The sequence below is a fragment of the Electrophorus electricus genome, chromosome 6, assembly GCF_041902795.1.
Source record: "Electrophorus electricus isolate QZ-2024a chromosome 6, ASM4190279v1, whole genome shotgun sequence".
In the NCBI taxonomy this organism is placed as follows: domain Eukaryota; kingdom Metazoa; phylum Chordata; class Actinopteri; order Gymnotiformes; family Gymnotidae; genus Electrophorus; species Electrophorus electricus.
This window is the reverse complement of record NC_137502.1, coordinates 21,695,207-21,710,302: the sequence shown is the minus strand read 5'-3', so window position 1 is coordinate 21,710,302 and position 15,096 is coordinate 21,695,207. Positions and strand designations below refer to the sequence as shown.

The window sequence follows — 15,096 nt, the reverse complement described above, 5'->3', positions numbered from 1 at the left end:
AGAACACACCAAAACACATGCAGAAACCACTGATGAAAGAAGACAAAAAAAATTCCCCCCCAAATCGCCTCTCGATTTGTTATCTGACTTCAAGATTACACTACAAGTACAGATTCCTTGAGATACTACAAATATTATACAGTTCAGTGATCTGGATTACTGAAAAAACAAAAATATGGCAATTCTCCAATGTAATACATAAAAAAAAAATATATATATATATATATATATATATATATATATATATATTATTAAAATTATAAATATTTTATATATATATATATATATATATATATATATATATATATATATATATATCACACACACACACACACACACACATGCATACATACATACATATATATACATATATATGTATATATATATACACATATATACATATACATACATACATACATACATACATACATACATACATACATATACACACACACACACACAGAGAATGAGTTGGTTTTTTTTTTTAAGATCTAAGAATATTTAAATTGTACTTTGGAATGCAGCTGGCTGACTTCCTGGATGTCCCTGGAAATGAAGTCTATTAAACTCCAGGTGTGGTGGCTAACTCTACCCTGTCTTTCTATCCTGCTAAATGCTGTATATGTAAATGTATCCTGTCTTTTTGTTTGATGTGCAGAATGAGGATGACCCTGCCCACGGCCATCACCTCACTCTGCTTCCTCTTCTTGGTGAAGATATAGCGGATAAGAGTCTCCTGCAGGACTTCCTGTTTCACCAAGAAATGCCACAGACGCCGGGTGGGGAAGGAGAGGTGGTGCTTTGCCCTACAGGAAGGGAACCAAACACACACGACTGAGATCAAACCACAGAGGCCTCTCGACACATGAGATCCATGCCTGTTCGAGCAGGGTCAATCCAATAAAAGGTCTGAACACACTAAAAAGCAAAGAGGCAGATGGTGAGTGTAACCACGGCAACCTGCCATGGTGCAGACCTGAAAGGCGTGTTGTCTGGCTCCAGCATGGCCTTCTGGCGCAGGGCGGCAGGGCTTGCGCCCACAGATCCGTCCGCAGGGTAGGTGTTGATGTAGTTGGGTGGAGGACCATCGAAGCTGTTCATCTTATCGAGAAGCAGCTGCTCCCAGTTCTCCAGAGACTTCAGCACGGCATTACACAGTGGAGAGGTCACGGGCAGGTCTGGATAGCACACACAGTAATGGGGGGGTGGGTGGTTAGTAGGGAGGAGGGTGGGAGGCTCCTCTGGGACTACCCACATCAGAGGTTTATCAAAACATGTGGGAACTAAGAAGGCAGACACCTGAGTCAATATGAGTGCTCTCACTGCCTGTGGGAGAAGCCAGAGGTGAGAACTAAATGCCATGCCAGCCCAGGACACTGTTGAGGCATGTCAAAGAATCTGTGTGTGTGTGTGTGTGTGTTCCACCAGTACCTGTAAAGTCCAGTCCTGCGATGGGTAAGAATGTCTTAACATTGTGAAGAGCCAGTTTTACCATGACCATACGGATCAGACACCAACTACAGAGAGATGGTAGTAGAGGGAGATTTACACATATGTATTCCCTTGGTTACCTTTCTCTTTCACCAAGATTCTCCAAAGAAGGTCAAAATATGTTGCCATGGGTACCTATATGAGTTAGGATTGCTGTGCTCCGTCATTTGAGTATTAGAGAGGAAGGCATCTTCATCCTCATCATCGCTGGCACCACTTTCATCGGAGTCGTACAGTGCTCCACTGTTTGAAATGGGCAGGAAAGGCTGCAGGACAAGCACAGACACACACGCGCACACACACAGCAACAGTTACACATGTGCATACACATACAGTAACATATACAACATAGTTAAACATACATGCATACACACAAAGAAGCAGGCGGTTGTAACAATAACCATTCAGCTTTGTGAGATAAGAGTCTTAAACTGAGGACAGCTCAGCCAAAAACCTTGAAACCAGAACCTGAAATGGATATATTTCTATTAATTCAGGTGCAAAGCTGGGCTGCCAGCAGATTGGACATGTTCACCTCGCCATCCTGGTGTGTAGGTCTGTTACCCACCCCAACCCCCCATCCTCACTGGCCAGACTGCACAACATACAGCACAACATCCACCGCTCTCGTAGGCACTGGGTTAGACCAGCTACACACCAGGGTGACTGACAAACAACACAGTACTTCCTGAAAAGACAGAGGCTAAGGAATATCATGGTCTAGGTCTCATCTAAATCACTGAATATTTATAGATTATCATCATTCATCGGATTGTCTTTGAAATGTAAAGGTCAGGGGTGACCATGTCAAGGAAACAAAGCGGTCTGGTGATTTCTCTGCTATAACATTTACATAACCTAGCAGAATTAGTACGAGTTACACTATGGAAATCACCAAACCGGCCAAGACTGCTGGTTTAGGGATATATTGGCACACTGATCCAGGTAGTCTCTCCAAGCTGAGGATGTAAATCACTAAAAAACCAAAACACTACAATTATGAATGATTAAAATAGCAAATCAATCATGGATTTTATAAGTAAAATAGAATAATAAATAGAAGAGCAAATTTACAAAGGCCCTGAATCATCAGTAGAACAAATCAGCAAAAGGCTGAATCACAAAAGGGGTCAGTGACCAAAAAGAGCCAATCACTAACGGAATCATCTTAACTGACCCCTTTCAGCCTGATTTATCCAGCAGATAGGGGTCTTACTTTGGCAACAAAGTAATCCCACATGCTGAGCTCAGGAGGGATAAATTTCTCCTTGTAGGTGGGGCGCTCGGCTGGGATGGGAGGGGGCGTGGCTTGCGTCTCCTTCACGGGCCGGCCAGGCACCAACATGCGCATGTTGAATCGCCGCCGCTGCCGGTCCACGTCCTCAGCAGGAGGGGTCGGGGGCAGGGCTGCTACACGGAGACAGATTGGATAGAGAGAGAGAGGGGGAGAGAGAGAGAGAGAGAGAGAGAGAGAGAGAAAGAGAGAGAGAGAAAAGCCAGCACAGTGGGAGGAAGAGTTAACCTTCTTTCATAACTTTAATTATTAAGTTTGTGAGTATCTGAATCCTGAAAGCAGAGTCCGAGTCTGAGACAGAGAGAGGCCTACAGTGTTAGTGGCCTGTATGAGAGAGACACTCAGGTATCATAAGGTCCACAAGCATCATTGCACTCTCCAAAGGATAGGGAGATCAGCTTCTCATCAGATCATTACATTCATGAAATACGAGAGACAGGACAGAGAGAGGGGCGAGTTTTACTACATTTCCATTTTTTCCCCCTCTCTCCACCCAACACACAGAAACACACACAAGGATTGTGAACATTTACAGTTTAAGTATTTCGCTAAGACATGCAAGCTGCTTGTTTGAATAGGTTGAAATTCTAACACAGCATAAACCTAAGGCTCAGTGTTTTAAAAAGTGCAATGTTTAGCATCTCTGCAATATGTTGATTTAGTTAGTTTGCAAAATGTATGCTATTTAATGTTTATCAAGTTGCAGATTTTAATATGCCAAACACAAACAGGTATTGCGAGCGTTTGACAGACCATAAAGCACAAACCTTCACCGCTGTCCATTTTCACTTGATCAGGAGCATCAGAGTCCAACAATTACAAACAACAACAACAAAACAGTGAGCAACAACAGACTAATAAACAACAGACATCATGTCAAAAAAGCCAATTATAAAAAAAATAAATAAAATTGTTTGGACTTCATTAACCAAACATTTGGTTGCCGAAGATGACTATAGAATTGTCCAAAGATGACTATGGCGACAAATATGGAATGTCTCTACTTATTTCTAGGCCAGCAGAACATGGGAAGAAGCATCAGAGTTGTTTTTGCTGGTGTGCCATCCCGCTGCAGAATCCAATAACTTTTCAAAGGAAGATCTGGACTTGGCTTTGGCATTTGGCCATCAGCTTATCTCAACTTGCCTTCTTCAGAAAGAAGGTCTGTGTGGTGCCAGCTAACCCTGCTAAAAACTAGCAACATATCTCCACCAAACCTCAGAGGAACTATGTTTGGTCGAGCATTTGGACTCCATCCTAATCAACAGAATGCAGGGAATTTGACATCTGAAATTTGAATTCTCAGTATCAAAAAAGTGAAGGTGGACACATGTAAACAGTGGCAGGACCAGGGCCAGCTGCTTGGGAGAGCCAGAGCTGTCTTTCCGTCTGGACCTCAGCTGACTGAAAGGATGCAGTTGCCTACAGAGCTATGGTAATATAAGCTTTCTAAAACCAATCAGCCAAACGCAGCCCACAGAGCTACCAGATACACACATGTATAAACTCATAAGCACACACAATTACATACAAGGACAAACACGCTTGAATACTCAAACATGGACACAAACACCAAAAATGACAACAGTCAGTCATGCTCTGTAACACAAAAAACATGCTAAAATGTACAAAGACACACTAAACAGATATATACTTGTTATAGATACACTTGACACATGGTGTACTTATGCATTGAATTTGAAAGCTCACCCATGAAGAGCAATACTAGAATTTTGAAGGTATTCCCTGTTCTAGTGTAGTGTTGCTTGCATGCATTTAATCGCATCTCTAGCTTTGCCACTATCGCCAAGCTACTTCTCTGGCCACCAAGCTGGGTGTTAGGGGATGTTTGTGTTACAGTGGGAGTTGGGTGATGGGCAGGGTTCAGGGCTTTACATTGAAACCCCTCTGTCCCTGATTACACCTACACATTATGACTTACTGTATGGGGCAGGGTTTTGGATGTTGAATGTGTCTTGGGAGAGACTGATGCATTTAAACTACCACAGTATCTGGCTCAGACCCCTCATAAACTGGTTTAAGAGAATTTTATTTAAATGTGTCTTGGGTGCTTTTACACCTCTATTTTTAAGACCTGTTCACACCTGATCGTTTCATGCATCTTGAGTATCAGGATTATATCTGGATAAAGATAATCCGCATAAAAATTAATGTGTAAATGCACTCAAAACAAATTTAAAACGCATTGCTCAAATCACTTCAGGAGGACAAATGTAAACAGAAAAACTGTGATAGGCCTGACCAATAAAACAATAATAAGTTCTGAAAGCCAGTTCACTGATTTTGGATGTTTCAGTAAAGGCTTGACCTGTAAACAACTGCTTTGTAACGAGTGCTAACAGGTATCTAGTGATGTTCTAGTACTGGAATAAAGCAGTTTCTGCTAGTTCCAAAATGGATGCCTTTGCCATCCTTATTTCACAGTCATGAAATGTCCCCTGTTAAGGTCAGGTGTCATCACTTATCCCATGTATGAAGTATTCCTGAACAGAACAGAGGAGAGATGTGGTAGAGATGAAAGGGTGAGGGCATGATGAGGTAAGTGAAAGCCTGTCTCATCTCTGTCTCATTTCCTGTCCTGGAGTGGAGGTGTGGTCTGTGTGCTTTTACTCACTGCTCTCCAGTGGTGCCACTATCTCTATGGTGATATCACCCTTGCTACCATGTTGGGATTTTGGGGATGAGGTTGTGATGGTATGGGTTGGGGACACAGAAGGGTTCCTCTCAGGGCAAAATAGCTGTGTTATTTCAGTATTAATGGGAACATAAGCTTGAGTATGTGTGAGGTTTCTGCTGCAATTCATATGGTTCCTGCACATGAGTTTTCAGAGGAGTATAATGACATTTTTTATGTTCTTGAAATCTTGATTTTTTTTTTTTTTGCATGCGTGTTAACTGGTGTAACATTTTTAAATTCTTAACTGATGAACACTAAACAAACGTAATCTTTAAAGACATGTCATTATTAAAATTGAATGTTTTTATCACCGAGGAAGTAAATGTCCTGTGATTCTGAAGTCTAACCACATTAAAAAAAGTTGAAACAGCAGGCACAAGGCTGGTGTATATTTGACTTTTTTTTACACCTGCCATGGCTGTTAAGTTACATTCTCACCCATTATTCCTCATGAAATCTATTTTCACATGACATATTGTCTTCTTTATGTATCGTCTCCTGCTGCTATTATAATGATCTACCCTATCAGCTAGCTATGGGGTTTATTAACTAGTCTGTCCCAGCTAAATGGTCAGCAGGGCTAGGTTAGCAGGGGCTATATAATTATAGCTAAGAGAATAGTTCTGTTATGAAGCACAGGTCTAATCTCCTTGATTATGGAGGTATAAATGCTGTGGATTCAATGACTGTGCGAGAGAGCTGAAGGACAGTGTGTGGTTTGAAGATTCCGTATGGGCATGTTGTACGCAGAGTCGCTGCTGATGCTAGCAAGCCAGTTTTGTGCAAATCCTTTCCCAAACTCTTTCCTCTGAGTGTTATAGTTCATATTATTAACAGGGAAGTATTATTGCAGCACAGAGCAGAGGAGATGGTGAGACAGGTGAAAGAGCAACATGTGAGACAGGTTAAGGGAGTACCTGTATTTGATTCATTCTCCCCCTCCTGCTCTGTCCTCTTCTCTGAGTCCACACTAGTGCTACCCGCTGTACACATACATCATATATACACAAGGGCACATGTACAGAGATGTGCATATGCAACAAACATAAATGTGTAAATATGGAGACAAATTATTCAAAACAAAACCCAAACAAGCAAACAAACTCAAAACACACCCCCACTCCCACACCATGCACAACTAAATGCAGATGCATGCAAGTATACAAACGATACAAAATCTGAGAGGAAAGTACAAGCACACACACCCTCCCATAAATTAGTAGGTTTAACACATTCTTTAGCTTAGTCTTCTGACCACAAAAATCTCAGCAGATATCTCACCAGTCCAGCAGGTACCTGTGCACTCACTGCAAACACCCATCAGAGAGCTACAGAGCGTTTTTTTATATATATATATAAAATTTGAAAGCTCAATAATCCTTTTTCACTAAACCCTACAGCAAATATTTGAAGTTTAACAGTACTCAGGTCAGAGCAGCGTGAATCTAGATTTTCTGCTCTCCAGAAATTGCCTCTCGGCGTCTCTTATCGTCTATACCAACCATTCCGCTCTGAGCTCATTTCCTGTTGGAGTTTGGGGGTGTGCTCATCATGCATTTACTCACAGCTTGCTAGCTGTGTTGCTGTCACCATGGTGATGTCACCCTCACTATCAAAATGGGTGTCAGGGGATGATGGTGTGAAAGTTGGGTTTGGGGGATCAGCTGGTTCCAGGGCCCCACCAAGAGAGCCGTACAGAGGGGCTGCCTCTAAATCAGCTGGCAAGATCAAAATGGTACAGTCACATTCCCCACACACACACACACACACACACACACACACACACACCTACCTGATGCGAGTCCAAACCCACAGAATCATTGAGCCAAGAGCTGAACACATACAGCTATGTGAATACCATCATCACCATGAAGGAATGATAAGAGCCAGCACATAATTCATTTGAACCACATGAAGCCAGCCACTGGACATGAATCCAGGGAGCCTTCATGTGTTTCCTTCGGGCTCCATCCTTTTACCTGTGCTGCCATAGCTAGATCTGTCCATCCTTGCACATTATTAGTTCCATAATTTACACACTTTAGTATTTGTACCTGCATAATAACATCTCTCTTTCTGCCAAGATGCATCTTCTCCTGGGGCTACTGCTGAGCCTCCACCCATGTCGGCTGATGTGGCTCCTCCCGCCACCCCTGATGCCCCCGTTCTGTGGCTCACCCCTCCTCCACCCCAGCCACCCAATTCTCCATCACCTTAGGCAGGCGTACTTGTGCCAGAGGGGCTTCAGACACACCTACAATCATCAGCCTCAGACTAGGACTTCTATAAACCCGGAACAGACATCCATTGCTTATAATGTTGTTATTGCCATGTCTGTTGTCGACCAGAGGAGGATGGGCCCCTTTGAGTCTTGGTTCCTCGCATGGTTTCTTCCTCGTGCTCTAGGGAGTTTTTCCCTGCCACTGTTGCCTTTGGCTTGCTCACTAGGATGCTTGGACTCAGACTTCTGTAAAGATGCTCTGTGACAATTACTGTAATATAAGGCAATATATGAATACCTTTGTCTGACACCAGAATTTGCTACTATTGGCTGGGGATATTTAAATGGTGAGACTTGGTCATGGTTGGTTTAGAAGCTCTTATCTCTTCTGATATTACTTAAGAGACTTCAACCAATTTGGTAGCATTATTGTGGATTGTTTTGGAGTCTAAAAGAGTGTGCGGTGTTCACAAGATTCTGTTTAAGGCCAGTTAGTGTGTGTAAATGTAATTTGCAAACATAACATTGGCTTTTGTTTTTGTAGTCATAATTAGAGGTGCACAACATATTGGCGGCTGACATATTTGCTGATGAGACTGATTTTGTATTTTTATTTATTTAAAAAAAAAAATTCGGTTCAATATTGGAATTTCTATAATTACAACCAATATTTTTCATCCATGCAACAGATTAAACCTTCTGTTTAATTTAGGCCTTGTTTGTATATTACTTTTCTTCTGTAAAGTGCAACCTGTGTTTATAATTATCACATCAGATTTAGTGTTTTTATTTTGCTCTATACTCATTAGGCAAACTAAGCTGTCTGTTAGTGACTGTATTTTGCAGTTATGTTTTTTTTTTATATAAACTCTGGGCATTCCAGCCATAGGCTCTTATACCTGCACCAGTTTAAGGCAGAAAAATTCCCTTAACATTTGAGAAAGGTTAGAAAATAAAATGTAATGAAATGTAATGTTCCCTTTGGGTTATGAGCAACATGTTTACAATAATTGTGATGTCTGATTTACCTGTGACATGGCCTGTGTAAAATTAATTATTAATCCATTTTTAGAGTTTAATATGCCTTACACCCACTGCACTTCATATATAGATTATGGATTGGACTTTCTTTGAAATGCATAAACATAAAATTATATAAAATTATTGATATTGGTATCAGCAACAACAAGGTGGTAATTATCATATTAGCCAAAGAAATTCAATATTGGTGTGTCCCTATTCACAATACAGTTATTCTCTTCATTTCAGCCAGATACAATTTTAACTGCTCCAAAAGTCTTCTATTTTGCATATATGATCAGAACTTCTGTATTCCGATAAAAAAAATAGTAATATGAAATTTTGTTTTAAGAAACATATCTAAAATAGAACTAGACTCCAACAATACAATTCCTGGTTCATTCCTGAATTGGTCTTGCTGGATTTGGAGCAGGGCTTTCTGTCCTCTTGTAGGATGAAACTGGCCAAGCACCATCCACAAAGTATGGCATGGCATTGCAACCCAGAGTTACCCTATTTCCCACTTTACTTTACAGGCACCAAAGCAATACCGAACCTTCTTCCCTCTTCCATGCTTGACTGAAGAATTTCTGACTACTTGATATTATTTCAATTGTAAACAACATTGATATTCTTTAGAAAACAAGAACATTTCTCCATAATTCCAAACTTTTGAATTCTAGTGTAAATATGAATTTATACATGACACTGCATAAAAAAACCAAAACTAAAGTCCTTTAAGCACTTCCCGTCTTTACTCTGAAACCACTGTGGCTGCTGTACTTTTTAAAGAGGACCAGCACTCTGAGCTACGATTCCAGTTACAATAGGCAATGGCAGTTGGTCATCACCACCCATTAACCACAGTTTTTCCATGTTTCCTTCACTGGATAAAACAAATTAGAACCTTAATTCAAAATGTAAAGATACAGGGTCTACACTGCCCTCTAGTGGATTGTAAAGGTCTAGAATTTCAAGGCCCTTAAATGAAAACAAACGTTAGGCAGCTAATGTGGGTAGACAATCTACTGAAAATCCTAACCTACCACTCAGTTTTAAAGACCTTCATGTTTGACAAACAATTCCAAGTAATCCATTACACTCATACACCTACCTGCTTCTAGTCCAAACATCCAGTGAGATAGAAAGAAATTTGACAGAATATCAATAACTTGTTGGAAATGTCTTTAAATGTCCTTATTAAGGCCAGTTAAGTTTAACGTGACCATACTCGGTGATGGTTCAAAATGAAATGAAATGAAACGAAACGAAACAAGCTACATACAATGATGGGGACACAGCTTTCTACAGGAACCATAAACTATGTACAGTGATGTTGACAAGAATTTCTACAGGAAGCCTGTTTGCACAAACATACAGCACATCCACCCACAGACAAATGCAACACAAATGTGCAAACATGGAGTCCTAACAGATAATGTACCGAACCACACATTTGGACTTTGCCTGTCCAGTCTACACACACACACACACACACACACACACACACACACACACACACACACACACACACACACACACACACACACACACACACACACACACACACACACGCGCGCAGAAGGAAACAGAATGCGGCTGGTTAATTACATGTTGTCTGGACGTGCAATAAAATGTGTGCCTCCAAATCTTGTGATACTGATCACCACATTGTGGATGTTTGATTAGAAAACCCAGAGCAGAGGAGCAGGGTGACTTAAAGGGTGAGGGAGGCAGACGCAGGTGAGAATTAGAGAGAGCGAGCGAGCGAGAGAGAGAGAGAGCGAGAGAGAGAGAGAGCGAGAGAGAGCGAGTGAGATAGTGAGAGAGAGCGAGCGAGAGAGCGACCGAGATAGTGAGAGCGAGCGAGAGAGAGCGCGAGTGAGATAGTGAGAGAGAGAGAGCGAGTGAGATAGTGAGAGAGAGAGCGACCGAGAGAGCGAGTGAGATAGAGAGAGAGAGAGAGAGAGCGAGTGAGATAGTGAGAGAGAGAGCGACCGAGAGAGAACGAGTGAGATAGTGAGAGAGAGAGCGACCGAGAGAGCGAGTGAGATAGTGAGAGAGAGAGCGACAGAGAGAGAGCGAGTGAGATAGTGAGAGAGAGAGAGAGAGCGAGCGAGCGAGCGAGCTAGTGAGAGAGAGAGAGCGCGAGCGAGCGAGATAGTGAGAGAGAGAGAGCGCGAGCGAGCGAGATAGTGAGAGAGAGAGCGCGAGCGAGCGAGATAGTGAGAGAGAGAGCGCGAGCGAGCGAGAGAGAGAGAGAGCGCGCTTAAAAGGTGATTATCCACCTGCTGCTGATTCTCTGAATTCACATATGCGCTACCAGCTACACACATGTATACAGTGTTTGTCCTGCATACATATGCATGCATTAGCCTCCATCAACATTTGTGCCGTCTCCAGCTCTCGATAAAACTCTAGCAAGTGTCTTCTTCTGATGAGCTTTGCACTAGTTCATGTGACCACTAACTGCTTTAAACAATGACAATTTTGCTTGCTTTAGTAAATAAAACCAAATGTATTATGTTCCTAGTGACAGAATCAGAACACATTTGTGCTTAGGCTTAGGCTATAATTTGTCACAAAATGGTGAAATAATTTCATGATTTGAAAAATTATTTTTAAATCAAAATAAATAGAAAATCCTAGTACTCCAGTTATATTTCAAAGCAATATGCTTAACAAAGGTGACTATGAAACCTTTCGTGAATCTATTCCTTTCGGTCCCAGCACTGATTTCTTTTCCATGAAACACGTGTGAGGATTTCTAATACATTATGCTAGATTCATTTTCATTTCAGCTGTATATATTAACACATTGCTTGTATATTGTATTTAATTTAATGTTGAACAGGGCACTTTTTAAAATAAAATACGCTTTAACGTGATAATTGTTATTTTCTTCAATTGTACAATTATCCGAACCCCTAAAATACATTGCTTGTAAAATGCCAGTTGCTTGGGGCAGTTGAAGGCACGGTACACATGCGCGCACATGATTAGGGTGGTACCACCTCCACCTCACTAAGTCAGGAAAAACACACACGCGCACGCACGCACACACACGCAGACATGGACACAAATGCCTAAAACAGATCAATCTAACTAAAAACACACACAGACGACAGCACACAGTTTAATGAAAAGACACACAAGCAGACTTTCCTTAATCTGTAAGTTTTAACAGGTTCTTCTGCACGGTCTGATCTCTTTGAATGAAAGCAAAACTCTCACAGATCCCTCATTTCACACTGCAAGCCTCCACGCCCAATCCTGCCCCAGCTTTGATAGAGCTACAGAGCACTGGATTCACAGCTGCCAGAACTCCTCATATCCACCCAGCTAAATTCTGGCAGTGTGGCTGATCAGTCCAACCTGGGAGAGGCACATTCACTCAGGGTCCCACTGATGAAAGCATGAGGAGTCTCAGAACATTCACACTGTTAGCTGGGTCGCAGAACACACAAAGTGGTTCAAAGCACATATAGCAAAGCACACATTTTTGACTATAAAAGGTGATTATTGTTTTCTTGTTAATCATGTACTTAGGTAAGTGGCTATATGAGTAGACTTCATCCAAGAATAATTACTTTCATTAAAGTTAACCACTGCTTTTGTTGTAGATAAACATTTCAGCTAGCTATAACTGGCTGGTCTGTAATGCGGACCATAGTGGACATTCTTTTGACATAATTGTGTACAGTACCATCAAGATCATGCAATTACTAACCTAAACTGAACTTTTTTCCAGCCTTCTGTCATTAAGCTGTATGTAGTTCAGTAATACTTGTACCAGGCACGTCTGGTTGCCTTTGCCCTCGTACCTTTGTAGTTATGAAATGTAACTTTTTTAGCTAGGTGTCATCACTAATCATTACCATTTGCACTAGTGCTACCAGCTGTACACATACACACACATATAACATTTACACAAGGGTACACACGCACACGCACAGATAAATCCATGCGCACACACATGCAAAACACAACTGTACAAACATGGAGCCAAAACATTAATCAAAACATAAAAGCATGCACCATAACACCAAACACACTGGAAAGCAAAGTGCTAACAAAATGCAGATGTGTGCGAGCCACATAGTATAAAGAAAGCACACACAAAAACGCACACCCTCCTAAAACTTTAACAGGTCCTTTAGCTCATGCCGAGTTCTGAGTTAAAGCAGAACTCCCACCAGTTCAGCAGATCCCTGTCCACACACTGCAACACCCTCAACTGACAGAACTACAGAGCACTGGGTTCACCACTGCCCTCACACCTCCTCTCTCCACTACTGACATTTGAGATTTTTACTTTATTATTATTATTATTAAGAATGTCAAAACTCTTCCAATTCTGAAATCCAAATGTAAACAACTTTAAGTCTAATGGTAATCACAAGTAAGCCAGACCAGTATTGGATTCCCTGAGACCCTTACTGGCTACAACATACAACCATTCTGCTCTGAGCTCACTTCCTGTTCCGGATAAGAGGCGTGGACTGCATGCCTTTATTCTCGGCCGTGTTGTCTTCTCCACTGTGGCATCACCCTGGCGACGTGGCAGGGTTACGTGTGATGAGGGGGTGACAGTTAAGGCAGGAAAGTCGGTTGGTCCCAGGGCTTCACCCTGAGTGACCTCTGGAGGAACTGTTTTTAATGCATCTAGCAGACAATGTAACATAACATTACAGTCACATTCACACAACATAACATTCACTCACATACAGACATCTCTCGCATACACGCCAACTTGCCTCCTTCCAGTCCACACAGAAACACAACCACTGAGCCCTGAGAAGTTTCTTGACAGATTTGAAGAGGAAGAGCTAAGTGAACACAGCCCCACAGAGTAGCCAATAGGGTGATATAGCAAGAGCAAAAAGAATTCCGTCATGTCTGTCTAATGGAAATAGAAGAAGTCTGGTAGTGTATTCTGTAAATTCTGTGAATTAGTACATGTTCATTGATAACATTAATGAACAGGTAATTGTTCAACTCATTCTCTAATATAAAACTGGATATCCTAATTTCTTGGCATGACAGAACGTGGTTTCACAAAAGGAGGAACATTGAAAGCGACTGGAGATTGTAGTACAGCATGTAGTCTGTAGAGTTCTGCTACGAGTCATAAATGGTCAAGAATTGTCCCTTCATAAGACATGCTAAGCCTGGTGTCTCATCTGCCCATATGTATTTCAAAATGAAACAAGTAAATGCAGCGATTGGGCTTTCTGCAGAGTTCACAGACCATATTACTACTCTACTTTGGTACATGATGTGCTTGGCCCAAATACGAAACTCCAAAAGATACGTGTGTCATTCCTGGTTTAAAACCTGCATCTTTTTCTTTTTGCTAAGATTACCTTGCAGTTCACCAATAAATGGATACCCAACTACCTTCTTCTCTGGGCTGGTCGGAGACGTTTAGCGCAGAGGGGCTCACCTGGGGAGATGTCGGCTGGGCGCTTGGGCTTGACGATGAGCTTGGCCCCTCCGCCGAACACAGCTGCCCACATGCGGGTGTTGAGGGGGTGGGCGGCCAGCCGGAACAGCTCGTTGCTGGAGTGTGTGCCGAGTCCGTGCAGAAGCAGGCTGAGGTAGACGGCCACCACGGCCTCACACAGCATGACACTGAGGCGGGGATGGTCCTCACCCTGGGCACACGCCAGCAGGCTGATGAGAGATGCTACACCTGCAGACGGGTTGGGGTGGGGGTAGAGCAATCTTTATATATCTGCTAAGAAACTCCAAAGTTAATCCAGTGAGAAGCACTATGTCAGCGACACCTATAACTAAATATTAACTACATGAAGTATTTAAAATGTATGGCGTGTTTCACACATATTAAGACGCCCAATTTAAATCTCCCTCTCTGGCTATGTCCGCCAAATACAGTCAGGCAGTACAAAGAGCCACTTATTCTTCTGCTGCCGTAAACTACATTTAATTATCTAATTATAGTGAACTACTCTGTTTGTCCAAGACACCATGAAATTAGCTCTCACTACATGCTATTTACCCATCCTCAGCCCCTCCCACCCTCTGCTCTCTCTTCAACATTTCAGTGTCTTAAAGCTGCTCCAGAAATTCTAATGAAAATTTTGTCTTTTCCAAATAACTAGAGAATAAAAAATTCCCATTCTATTAACTGGGTGGTTGTGTACCCGCCACCGTGCAGCGGTGCAGGTGGGCGTGTACCTGCAGCGGTACAGGTGGGTATGTACCTGGCCACTGTGCAGGGGCAGAGTTGGGTGTGGCATGCTCCTCGATGCTTTCTGTACGAAGTCTTCGCCTGTCGCTCAGGAGCAGCCCCTGATACACCATCCCTGTGAACTGATTCGCCTCTGTTTGGCTGCTGTGGACAGAGAT

The 15,096-nt window shown here is 42.2% G+C and overlaps 1 protein-coding gene across 13 annotated transcripts in view; it reads right to left on the bottom strand.

Annotated features, from left to right (window-relative positions):
• The window catches only part of dmxl2 (Dmx-like 2), a 56,961-nt gene that overhangs the window by 8,002 nt on the left and 33,863 nt on the right, over positions 1-15,096 (bottom strand). For 2 of the 13 annotated variants that reach the window (XM_081715938.1, XM_081715941.1), the window contains exons 28-37: positions 14,952-15,082; positions 14,171-14,419; positions 7,049-7,201; positions 6,401-6,466; positions 3,553-3,573; positions 2,708-2,901; positions 1,627-1,757; positions 1,432-1,517; positions 977-1,178; positions 689-806 (exon numbers count right to left, since the gene is read on the bottom strand). In XM_081715938.1, the coding sequence (XP_081572064.1) occupies positions 689-806; positions 977-1,178; positions 1,432-1,517; positions 1,627-1,757; positions 2,708-2,901; positions 3,553-3,573; positions 6,401-6,466; positions 7,049-7,201; positions 14,171-14,419; positions 14,952-15,082 (1,351 nt within the window). The remainder of the gene's footprint in view (positions 1-688; positions 807-976; positions 1,179-1,431; positions 1,518-1,626; positions 1,758-2,707; positions 2,902-3,552; positions 3,574-6,400; positions 6,467-7,048; positions 7,202-14,170; positions 14,420-14,951; positions 15,083-15,096) is intronic. The other 11 variants (XM_081715946.1, XM_027009866.3, XM_035525241.2 and 8 more) reach the window with 8 other exon arrangements.